General features: G+C 49.9%; 7 protein-coding genes across 7 annotated transcripts; 3 read left to right on the forward strand and 4 right to left on the reverse strand.

The window, feature by feature from the left end:
* Window positions 1–68: 68 nt before the first annotated feature.
* On the reverse strand, window positions 69–1271 carry CC77DRAFT_1009392 (NAD dependent epimerase/dehydratase family protein; the record flags this gene model as incomplete). Its single annotated transcript, XM_018523592.1, has 3 exons — window positions 69–238; window positions 287–1161; window positions 1255–1271. The coding sequence occupies 3 exons, from the start codon at window positions 1269–1271 to the stop codon at window positions 69–71; spliced, it is 1062 nt and encodes a 353-aa protein (XP_018385071.1).
* A 580-nt stretch (window positions 1272–1851) lies between these two features.
* Window positions 1852–2966, forward strand: CC77DRAFT_1021045 (hypothetical protein). Its single transcript, XM_018525188.1, has one exon. It carries the CDS (start codon window positions 1957–1959, stop codon window positions 2821–2823), a length of 867 nt encoding a protein of 288 aa, XP_018385072.1. The 5' UTR covers window positions 1852–1956; the 3' UTR covers window positions 2824–2966.
* A 178-nt stretch (window positions 2967–3144) lies between these two features.
* Window positions 3145–4062, reverse strand: CC77DRAFT_937530 (hypothetical protein; the record flags this gene model as incomplete). The annotated part of the gene is made up of 1 exon (XM_018534556.1): window positions 3145–4062. One exon carries the CDS (start codon window positions 4060–4062, stop codon window positions 3145–3147), a length of 918 nt encoding a protein of 305 aa, XP_018385073.1.
* Window positions 4063–5778: 1716 nt separating this feature from the next.
* CC77DRAFT_1009395 (hypothetical protein) lies at window positions 5779–6627 on the forward strand (the record flags this gene model as incomplete). The annotated part of the gene is made up of 2 exons (XM_018523593.1): window positions 5779–5920; window positions 5972–6627. 2 exons carry the CDS (start codon window positions 5779–5781, stop codon window positions 6625–6627), a joined length of 798 nt encoding a protein of 265 aa, XP_018385074.1.
* Window positions 6628–6773: 146 nt separating this feature from the next.
* Window positions 6774–7517, reverse strand: CC77DRAFT_937146 (hypothetical protein; the record flags this gene model as incomplete). Its single annotated transcript, XM_018534535.1, has 1 exon — window positions 6774–7517. The coding sequence occupies one exon, from the start codon at window positions 7515–7517 to the stop codon at window positions 6774–6776; it is 744 nt and encodes a 247-aa protein (XP_018385075.1).
* Window positions 7518–7814: 297 nt separating this feature from the next.
* CC77DRAFT_896842 (alpha/beta-hydrolase) lies at window positions 7815–8480 on the reverse strand (the record flags this gene model as incomplete). Its single annotated transcript, XM_018533539.1, has 1 exon — window positions 7815–8480. A coding segment is annotated over one exon (666 nt), but the record flags the coding sequence as incomplete, so codon positions are not given.
* A 531-nt stretch (window positions 8481–9011) lies between these two features.
* CC77DRAFT_1021047 (hypothetical protein) lies at window positions 9012–11337 on the forward strand. The gene is made up of 2 exons (XM_018525189.1): window positions 9012–9060; window positions 9106–11337. Exon 2 carries the CDS (start codon window positions 9214–9216, stop codon window positions 11287–11289), a length of 2076 nt encoding a protein of 691 aa, XP_018385077.1. The 5' UTR covers window positions 9012–9060; window positions 9106–9213; the 3' UTR covers window positions 11290–11337.
* Window positions 11338–11359: the final 22 nt, after the last annotated feature.

The following is an 11359-nucleotide window of genomic DNA, read 5'->3' on the forward strand; positions in this document are numbered from 1 at the left end:
GCTGAACTTGTCAGATACCTTGATATCTGCTGAACTTCTCAACACAGCCAACCTAGTCCAGTATGCGACTACTTCAAGATGCGCCCCTCAGCAGCTTCCTCGGCATGTGTCCTAGTGCGACCAAGCGCCTTCGCTTCAGCATCGAGGATCTCTGGCATCAGATCGAACACACTCTTCTGCTTAGGGGTCCAACCGAACAGCTTGTTGGCTCGAATGGCCTTGCAGCGAGAATTGGTGCCTGGAGCATGTCAGCATGTGTCCTATTCCCAAGCATAGCGTGACTCACCCCAAAGGTAGCTGCCCGCTGGCCTCAGCTCGTCAGCCTCCTCCTTGCTCACGTTGTCGACGCCTTCATGGTTGATGAGCTTGTTCTTGAATGCGACCTCAGAGATCTTGCTGCTGATATCACCCCAGCGGAACTCTCCGCTCTCAGCGAAATAATACCCTTCCTTGTTCCAGGTCGCCTTTCCACCATCTGGTGAGAGAGCAGCCGTTACCAGTGCCAGGAACACTTCGCTGAGGTCTTGGACGTGGACCTGAGTCCAAATGTTGTCGCCATCACCAACAGCGAAAGCTTTCATACGCTTCAGTGCTACCTTGGCCATATCATATATCTGCACACTCCTTTGATTGTCGGGACCACGTCCTGGGCCATTAATACACGGTGGGCAGACGATAGCAGACTGGATATTGCCTGCCGATACCTCGTTCGATGCGAGGATGATCTTGTCGACATTGCGGTGGAGCGCTACATCAGGGATTGAAGTGACCTCACCAATGTTGTCCCAATCATCAAAGGTCTTCTCTCGCTTGATACCAAAGGTGTTGTTCTCAATATCCGGGAAAGACAAGACACCAGTTCCAGAGGTGTGAATAAGGTATGTCTTCCTTCCACTTCGAGCAAGTCCGGCAACGATAGCATTTGCAGCGGCTACGTGATCGCAGTCGGCGCAATGAAGAACAATGTCTGCATTTGAAGCCTCGGTGGTGAGCAACTCGGTGCTGTCAAGCGTACCGTACACAAGTCGAGTCTTTGGATATTGCGCGGCAACCTTGGCTCCTTTGTCGCTGTTGCGAACAAGTGCAGTGATCTCTAGGTCTGGGTAGGCATTTGCAACTGCATAGAGGGCATCACCTCCGATGTAGCCGGTGGCACCTGTGCTGAACCTTGTTAGTATCTAAATGCTAACCTTAATGCTTCCTAGTATTGTTGGTGGTCCACATGTGCTTGCATGAGGTATCTTACAGACTTACATGAAGAGCTTTGGCATGTTTGGAGCGTTGATGTGATTGTATTGAGAAGACGAAGCAGAGGTTAAAAAAACTGTTGCTTGGAGTGACAATATATGTTGGAATCACCAGGCTGCTGTCGCTTTGAAATCGTGTGGGCTTATAGATCCACAGCTAGCAGGAACGTACGTCACAGATGTGTACCGGTGGCTGCTAAGGACTTATCCACCCAAACACAAGCGCCTTGCTCATGCAAGGCTACAGTGCTTACTGTACGCATACCAACAACAACCATGAGCTCTACAATCCATAGAAGAGTGTCGAAGTATTGTTTGGTGCTTAATCATCGACAATTAGCTAAGCAGTAGCCTTCATTCGAATAGCCTTCATCTGAATAGCCTTCATCTACGCCTGTCTGGCGCAATGCCCCGCAGTGGGGCACGCGCTTCTGGAAACTTACCTTGTTATATGCAAGCTTCAATATCTGCTGAGCTATGCTAAATATGCCAGTGAAGTAGTCGCGCACAGAAGCCTTTAAGCTTTGTCGCTGGATTTAGTCTCCGAGGCCTCGCAGCTCCTCACGATTGAGCCTCGGTAAAGTAGACGCAATTTACGTCATCACCTAACCATACAAACACCATTGTCACGTCTGGATTACCATCTAACGTTGTTAAGTCGACAAAACTGATCTTCTGGCATGACCGATTAAACTCGTTTGCTACCAAAATGCCTCTCTGTACGCTTCACCTACTTGCTCTTCATAGCACCACACCTAACCCAGTCCTGACTTTCCTGTCAACACTCAAGTCCACAAACCTATCACCTCTCGTAGTCTCACGCGTCATACGTTGGATCATTCTTCCTTCTAAGCTTTCGACCGAACATCTCCTTGCTAGGAACATCCACTGGGATCTCCTACTCATTCTACCTAGCACCGATGCCCTTCCGTCAGAGCTCGAGAAACTGGCCCAACACCACTGGAGCGTAACAGCCGGAGTACCATCTCGTTTGGTCCAAGATTTCCCATCGAAGAACAACAAGCTTCTACATCCAGATCCAAGTTCCGTGCCTGAAGTCCAAACAAAAAAGAGCAATAAGACCACTGAGTCGAGCCAAAGTCTGGAACTCAGCGATGAGCTGAACAAATGGATCGAGACCTTCGTCAACAGCGGTGCTAAAGAAGGCAAAGGCGCAGTATCAATGTTCAACCTCCTCGCTTTCAACCCCGGGATGAAAGAAGAATACCTAAAATACGGTGCCGCATTCGCTAAATCGATCGGTTCGAAGCACGGCGGCAATGCAAAGATTGTCGGAAACGCGACACACGTCAACGGTTCGGCTATTACCAAGTCTTCGAACAGCAGTGTCGGTACCAACGGTGAAGTGGGTGGCGGAAAAGATGACTGGGATGAGATTGCGCTGGCGCATTATCCTAGTATCCTGCATTTTAGGGATATGTTGGCGAGTGAGGATTATCAAGAGGTCAACCATAGGCATCGCGTGCCCAGTCTGAGAGATACATGCATTCTCATGACGAGTGAGATCGCGATTGAAGAGTTGATGAGGGAAGGTAAAGGCGGAGCGAAGCTGTGAGGGTTTGTTCTGGTCCGGAGATCATCTTACAGACACTGAGTGATAAAGTAGTACAGTGCGAATGCACTCATAAAGATTGTATATATGGGTATTATTTCTTCGTCTGCAACATAATCCGAGATTGCTGATACGGAGCTTTGCGCTGGACGGTGCCGCTATATAACTTCTCACATCCGATACATATTGTTCACCATTGAACGAGAAGCCTTCCCATTGATCACATGCCATCCTCCGATGCTACAATGAAGGCTCGAAAAGACATGCGACCAGAAGGTTCGTGATGAAGACAGCGTCGACAAATTTAAAGGTCTCCAAGCGCTCTCAAACATCTGAGTCGACGATCAATTCACAAAATGACAGACGTCCAATCCCTTCACCAGGATGTAACATCATCTCTTTCTTGACCTTGCCCCGGCGGGTGCGCCATCCACCCCTCGGACTGTCGATGCCTGGCAACACCCAGTTCCTCTTTTCTTGTTCCGCAACCCATTCCTTGCACAGATCCTCAGCCAATTCGACCTTTCGCTTCCAGATTTCGTCCCTCTCGCCTTTCACCTTGAGCAGAATGGGAATCTTGCAGCCTCCTGCTTCGGTAAGATCGAGAGTTTCGGAAACGAAACACCGGCGATGGAGTAGACATTCTTCAGCGCAGTCGTTCCGCTTGCACCTGTTACAGGATGGATAGGTCCTTGAACATGGGAGGCCGGCGAGTATGCATTGGAGGCAAGAGGTAATCCAAACAGGTCGCGGCTCGTTTGGTTCTTGTGTCGAAAGAGGCAATTGAGCTTTGGGATCAGAAACCGTCGTAGGCTCGCCGGTATCCGCATCCGAAATCGAAACGGAGAAGTCGAGACTGGGTGATGGCACGCTCGGTGGTAGAGAAAAGGTGGGTGGTACCAGTCGCTCAGCTGGGCGTTTAGTCTTGGTTGCTAGCTCCCAATCGTCACTACCGATGCTCGTGGTATCAGAATCGTCACCTCGTGTCTCGCATCTCGGAGTTGGGCTGCTAAACAAGCCCTTGCGGAGAGGCCTATCGAAGATGCTCGACTCCGAGAACGTAGTATCAGTGGGCGAAACCTCGTCCCGTATCGGACGTGCGCTTGTTTGCTTTGTTGGAGTCGTCGGTTCCAAAACCCGTATCTTATCTTGGGAAATTTGGTGGCCTTCGCTTTCATCTGCCTTGGGGTCCCTGCTCTCTAACTTCTCTAACCATCCCTTAATACGATTATGATATTGCATCTGCTCTTGCGAGGTATCCAGCGGAAAACGCTTTCTGGGGTAGCTCATGTTGATTATAGCTAATTTGGGGATGTTCTGGATGTCCAGAGGTAAAGAGACGCGGAGGTGGTGAGGCCGAAAAGATACAGTGATATCAATTCACGGTGAGGTTCAAAACGCTAGTCCGGACACGTCAAGGAAGTGAGATATGAGTTCGACATGCTATCGGAATGCGGGGTAACGAGACCGATGATACACTCGAACATCAAACGGCAGAAAGGCTTGCAAATTGGTGTTCATGGTTGTTTGGTGTCGTTCGTGGTTGGTGTAGCTGATTCTATGATCTCAGATCAGTCTATAGCCGACCAATGTATATCTGCAAACAGGTCTGAAAAAAGCGCGGCCTTCTGCTCGAAGCTTCTTATAGAAGGCCTTGGACTCTTCAGCAGCCTCTTGATGGTCGTCTCTTCTACTTTTGAGTTTGGCATCTCGAGATGTCAGCTGAGATACAGTGCAATCGATCAAAGGGTGGCTCGAACAGCTAGACGTTGTAGGCGACTCGGGGCCGCTTGCTTCGTACGTAGGCGCTCTGTTGTTGCAGGAGGCTCTCGCTCGGCAGTAGTATGCAGGCGCCATGATTACACTGTTACATGATGAGACCTTGGAGCAGAACGTGACAGGGCAGAGTTGATCTGCTGGGACGTTATGATACGCGATGGAATCTGTCCCAGTATCGATTTTTGGTATGCTGAGTAAAGCGTATGGTCTTACGAAGCGTTGCTTCTCGTTATAGAAGAGTTTGAGGCGGAGCTTTGAGAGGGCACTTTTATCTTACTACGCATAGCTAGGTAGCTTCAAAGATTACGAGCGAGTGAAAATGAGAACTAATTCGTTCCACGATTTATCATCATAGAACATCCATCGTGTCCATAATTCAAACGCGTTTTCGGGATAGCTGTATAACATCGAGCGATAGGACATATTGGCGATAGCTGGTTCGTGAGGGGAAAGAGCTCCACGCGGATGTCCGAGGCGTCGCGACGCGTCTCGGATGGTGTTATACGAGTCATGCTAGCGTGACGCGTAAAATGTCCCCGTTGTAAACCCAGCGACTTCACTTTATCACATGAACCTCTTGGATCTGTCTACCCTCAGTGAAACACGAAGAGCAGACTAGTAATATCGAGAACTTAAGTTCCAATCACAACGATCATTACACCCGAGCGTCAACCCTAATGGCATGCCCTAAAGGTCTTTTCGTTTCTAGTCGCCACAGTTCATTTCTAAGATACTCTTTGTCAAAAGATTCGATTCTCCGCATTTCCAGATCGAGCCACCGCTAGATCCGGAACCTCTGAGTTGAACGACCCGACACTATGCCTTGAGAAGGCGGGGTTGATCAAGATGGCGTCCGAGCCCATGCTCTCAGTCGACGGTGACGTATTTGGCCACAATACACAAAGTTCTCGAGTTAGTTATGGTGTTTGGTAGTATTCCAAGGCTTATCGTGTTGCATACATACAAGGTGAGCAGTTGTTTGCTAGAGTGAAGGTGAACTCTATTGCTAAGATTTGTGCGTTCCTTTGCCCTTTACATTGACAACGTTGTCAACTCAAACGCTCTCCCTGAAACCTCTTCTCGTATTCAGAACCAAATCTTTCGATATTTACAACAGCAGCTTCCCCAATCCACTACACACTCATCCGCACGAACAAGCCTGCACCCGCCAACACTAAAATGGAACCCTACCTCCCACCAAGGTACTACGAGCCGCAGAGCGATCTCCTTACCTTCGCCCTCGTCGTGAGCTTCGCCATGTTCGTTGTGTTCGCCGGTTACAAAGTGGCAGCGTATGGCATGACCACCAAGTCGAGCCCAGGTAAGTTTCCACAATTGTTTCTCTCCAGGTGAAAGGTCTAACTTATACCAGAGATCGGCATGACCAAGAAAGAGCTCCAGGAGCTCGTGAGAAAGGGTGTACGACGCGAAGTGGAGATCATTGAGAGGTGCATGGCGGCGCGCGAGAGCCAACTTCACGAAGCCATCGACATGGCGCACCAGCATGAAGCTCGCATAGCGGCACTAGAAGAGAAATACGACAAGGCTATGGAGGACATGGGCGCCCTGCGTGCCTCAATCAGCAGCCTTACCCCTGAGAACCTTCCGGCTACACCATTGATACAGTCTTCGCCGTCTGAGTGCAGCTCATGGGCATCCAGCTACCATCCATACAACTCAGGTGGTGTCAGCATCAACGGCATGGAAGAACACGTGTCTGAGCCGCGAGTTTTATCATCACCAGATCAAGTGCCTGAGGTATCCAGCCCTCAACTTGATCTGGCGCTGGAAGGTGAGCTCGCTGAGTTGGGCGGCTGGGACCTGAACGTGGAGGCATCTGATGACAGCAGCGATGGTAGTAACACTGACCAAGATGATGAAGGCGAGACAAGCGATGAGTATGACGACCCAGAAACATCTGTTCCTTGCGTGATTGCGCCGAAAGTTGTCAGAAAGCCAATCAGACCACTGTCAAAGTGCAAGACGAAAGGTGCTAGCATCCTTAAGGATAGGCAGGAAGGTTCCTAGGTATGTTTTGTTACGAAATAAAACTCCTGAATTTTCTTAATCTCTTATGATAGGTTATCAGACACACATCGAATACTTCGGAATGACAAGATGCCAAAACGCTGGGCACTGTCCTGGGTCTGCACCATATTCGCGACTCTCTTCGTTCACTCCCCACGCATCAAGAAGCGCCTACAGATTTCCACCCAGAGAACATCCAGCCCAGTATCAGCGTCAATTCTCTGAGCCAATTCGAACAACCTCTTCCTTCTCTTCTCATCATTTTCCATCCAAGCTTCGCTGCCGACCTCTCTGACTCCATCTTCGCTGACCATCAAGCCTCGCCTCTCCCCATCACTTCCAACAAATCTCGCACAAGGTGGCGTTCCTCTAACCACAAAATCCAGGATCGAGTTGCGCCATTGGGCAATCACAGGTCGATAATGCGAGGGCAAACGATCTTCATGCACACCACCAAGTAGTGTTGCGATGTCAAAAGTATGGGTTGCAAAAGCACCGCGCTCACGGATCGGTCCCGGGAAAGGGTCTGGGAGGTCAAAGACATGGAAATAGGTCTCTTTGATCAGATCGCTCTCCGCAATGCTAAGTGCGGCAGCAAAGAAACCTATGTCGCTTTCGAAAAGACAGATACGCTGGAGCGCGTCCGCATCATCAGCAACGCCTTCGATGCCGTAGATGTCCATCAACTCCGCGCCATGTCCCGAAGACAGAACGTCCACAGCGATGCGACGAAAGGCCTCAGCATGGTTCTTGCGGCCGGAATCATTCTTCATCATATTGTAGGAGATGCCGCCGTCGTATGTGGTGGATCCGACGATTTGAGCTTCAACAGGTTTCGCCCACTCTCTCCAATCTGGAGGAGCAACTTTTCCCTTCCTAGCCAAGTCCATCGTCGGTCGTTCAAATGGAAAAAACTTGCTGTTCGTGCACGGTAATCCAACCCAGGCCAGATCTCGAATCTTCGATACATCGACGCCAATCACATCTCTAGCGATAGCTTCAGTATCCCTCTCACTACCATCGTCTTCTTTGATACGAATATCCAGCTTTTCGGCGTGCTTGAGAAAGTTGTCATGATGCTCGTCATGCGTCATTGCCGGCATAGTAACGGGCGTTCCAGAGAACATGATCGCACGCTTGAACAACGGCCTACGCATCGTCTGCACCGAGATACTTTCGCCACCTGCGCTTTGTCCAATGACTGTAACATTATCGACATCTCCACCAAATCCTTCGATATTCTCGCGTAGCCATTCAAACGCCATGTTCTGGTCATAGAGACCATTGTTTTCCAGTACTAGATCCCCAGCACGATTTGAATGCCAAAAGCCTAGTGCACCAAGTCGATAATTGATACCTACGAAGAGGATAGGCTTCTTGTGCTCAATAGCATGACGCACAAGGTTCTCCGGGTTGTAGTATGGTCTATTCGCGGAACCGAGAAAGTATGCGCCACCATGGATGAAAACGAGGACTGGTAACTTTGCACCCGGACGCATCTTTCCACTTCCATCGACACATCCCTCTGGCAAGTGTATGGAGAGGTTCAAGCAATCCTCTGATTGCTCTTCGTCTTCCGGTAGATTATCGGTCGGCAACGGGATGTTAGATGCATCGGACTTGACGCTACCCCACGGCTGGATGCTGGATGCTCCTGGTCTTGTCGCGTCGAACACTCCATCGTGGTACCGTTTGCTTTCGCCATCAGACAGCCTTTCTGACAGCTCTGCCCGTGAGAATCGTTGGGCAATCTTACCATATGGCAGACCTAAGATCTTCACAATCGAGCTATTTGTTTCTCGAATACACCTTATCGCACCGAGTTTCGCATGATTGAAGATAATGTTGGTCATTTTGTTTGTGTTGCTTTGAGCGTTTGGTGAAGAAGTTACGTCAAGAGTACGGTACGCACATGGCTCCCAAGAGTGGTGACGTCAAGAAAGTACTTCTCATAGTCTACCCTCTGACTACGACATACCGATCCCTCTGCCTTGAAACCAGATCAACAACCCTAGATTTTATCAACTCATAATCAATACGAAGACCTCTTCACTTTAGAGTGGAGCACAAATGCCTGTTGCTGCTCACCCAATCCGGTTAGCCACTGGATCTTTTTGGAGTTCGAGATGCGCGCACAGTATCCCAACAATCTCAATCGAACTTGGAGAACTGCCAATTACCAAACACACATGGTCGAATCCATCGTAAATTCCAGAGATAACGTGCGCGTTCCTGCGCAAGCGAAACCAGAAACCAGTATGGCGGAATCACGCTACCACCACCACGGTTCTACCTCTGCTAAATCTCGGTCTGAAAACTCGAGAGATGTATAATACCGACCCTCATTTCATGGCTTGGGAGAAGCCTTGTATGCGGGTACTTATCTTTTCATACCGTATATGGCTATACTATCTTTTGCGCCTTCTTTTTTCGGTTAGTACACCACGAGCTAGAGCCTTCACCACTCACCAGTCAAAGCTTCGACTCATATCAAAAAGCTTGTCGTCCCACCGGCAGTCTGGTTAAGCACAATCGACAGGATTGTCTTGCATTTGACTGAGTTGGACGACAGTTCATACAGGCAAGATGTTGAAGACCTTCTTTCTCGTTTCACTCGCCTTGGGCGCGTCGGCTGTCCCCACCACCAAGCATTACGCCCAACGTGACAACGACACTAGTCTCAGTGTCAAGCTCTCTGTCGCAAATGGTCTTCTGGATGCACCCACTGATGGTCGCATTCTGTTGATGTTCGCCCCCAACGGAACCGATCCTCTCGATGATACCGATGTCACCTCTTCTCCGAACAAAATCTTTGGAAAGAATGTATACGACTTTGGCCCAAAGCAACCAGTCACTCTCTCAGGCGGGAACAACGACGGTACTGCTACTGGTGTGTATGGCTGGCCAAATGTTAGCTTGAGTGACATCGATCCGGGTACCTACAGTGTGCAAGCCTTTCTCACTCGCTACGAGACAGTCACGAGGAGCGACGGTTCGAAAGTTTCTATCCGTTTTCCATGTGGCGATGGCGCGCCTAATGTCAATGGATATGGAAGTTTGATTACAACGCTCCAAGACATTGAGATATCGGGAAGTGGGCAAATTCTCGAACTGACTTTCAACAACATCACTGCTGTTGAGAATTTCGCTGGCAAGGAGATTGGCGGATGCAACCAGGGCAACTACGAAGACACAGACACACTCAAGCATGTCAAGATCCGAAGCAAGAAGTTGAGCAAGTTTTGGGGTCGCGACATGTACGTTGGAGCCAACGTAGTACTTCCTGCTGGTTACGACGCCAACGATAAGAAGACACGATACCCTGTCATCTACAACCAAGGTCACTGGCCAGCCGGAGAAGGTGCTTACAACTACGGCGACGATGAAAATTTTACGGCAGCCTGGGATGCTGGTATTATTCCTGCGACCAACACCACTGCAGAGCGACCAGCACCCAAGTTCATCATGGTAACATTCCGTCATGAAGCTCCATACTACGACGACTCCTATGCTGTCAACACAGCAAACTTGGGTCCTTATGGTGACGCTATTAACGAGGAGCTCATTCCTCATCTCGAAGACACCTTCAACACCATCCGCGCGCCCTACGCACGCGTACAGGATGGAGGTTCAACCGGTGGTTGGGAGTCGATTGCCAACGTCATCTACCGTCCAGATCTTTTTGGTGTCTGCTTTTCCTCCTACCCCGACTCTCTTGACTTCCACCGTCACCAGGATATCGAGCTCTACAGTGCTGCCAACGCATACACGCGCGCGAATGGTAGCTCTGTACCCAGTATCCGCACTCACACTAATGGAACGGAGGTAATTCTCGCCACTGTCGCGCAAGAAAACCACTGGGAGTTGACCTTCGGCACATCGTCACGCTCATTCAATCAATGGGATGTCTGGAATGCCGTTTTTGGTGTCCAGGGTTACAACAACTATCCTCTCGAGCCCTGGGACAAGGTTACTGGTGAGATCTATCCCGAGGCTGTTGAGTACTGGAAGCCGTTCGATCTTAGCGACTACGTCGTTACCAACTTCAACTCTTCCCGCAACCTCGGTGCCGCCCTCGCTGGACGCATTTTCGTCTACGTAGGAACTTGGGACAACTACTTCCTCAACGAAGGTGTCATGGAGTTCCAGAAGCGCACCGATGCCGTTGGAGGAGCTGGTTGGGCCAATGTCACAATCCTACCTGAGAAACCTCATGGTGGTAACTATCAAGCGCGCGAGATTTGGGATTACCTCGAGTTGGTAGACCGATGGGTCAAGGATCACGCTCCTGACGGTCCTTCGCCGCTTTCTCCTTCTGCCACTGCACCGTCCACCCGTGGAAATGTATGGGAGGATGTCATCAAGTATGGTGGGCGGAAAGCTGCTGTCAAGCGTCAAGCCGATCCTAGCATCCAGGACAAGAAGGCTAAGGTGGGTCAAGAGGTTACTGCAAGTGTTGGACGATGGGATCCAGGCGTCAAGCTCACCGCACAGTGGATCTTGAACAGCAAGCCCGCATGCGAAGCTTTCAGCGTCGAACAAGGAGCAAGCGTCAAGTATGCGCCTACAGCAAAGGGCCACATCCAGCTGCTTGTGACAGGAGAAAAACGCAACTACGCGACGGAGACACGCAAGAGCGAGAGGGTGCTCGTAGGCAGGTAGTAGGATATCAAGAACTATACATAGTTCAATCAATGTTGAATAGTCGGTTACATTGTACTGTTGCTCCTCA

This window comes from Alternaria alternata (genome assembly GCF_001642055.1).
Source record: "Alternaria alternata strain SRC1lrK2f unplaced genomic scaffold CC77scaffold_12, whole genome shotgun sequence".
In the NCBI taxonomy this organism is placed as follows: Eukaryota; Fungi; Ascomycota; class Dothideomycetes; order Pleosporales; family Pleosporaceae; genus Alternaria; species Alternaria alternata.

Excerpts from the sequence above, each read along its gene's own strand:
- CC77DRAFT_1021045 (XM_018525188.1), top strand. The coding sequence starts at position 1,957 with ATGCCTCTCTGTACGCTTCACCTACTTGCTCTTCATAGCACCACACCT.
- CC77DRAFT_1021047 (XM_018525189.1), top strand. The coding sequence starts at position 9,214 with ATGTTGAAGACCTTCTTTCTCGTTTCACTCGCCTTGGGCGCGTCGGCT.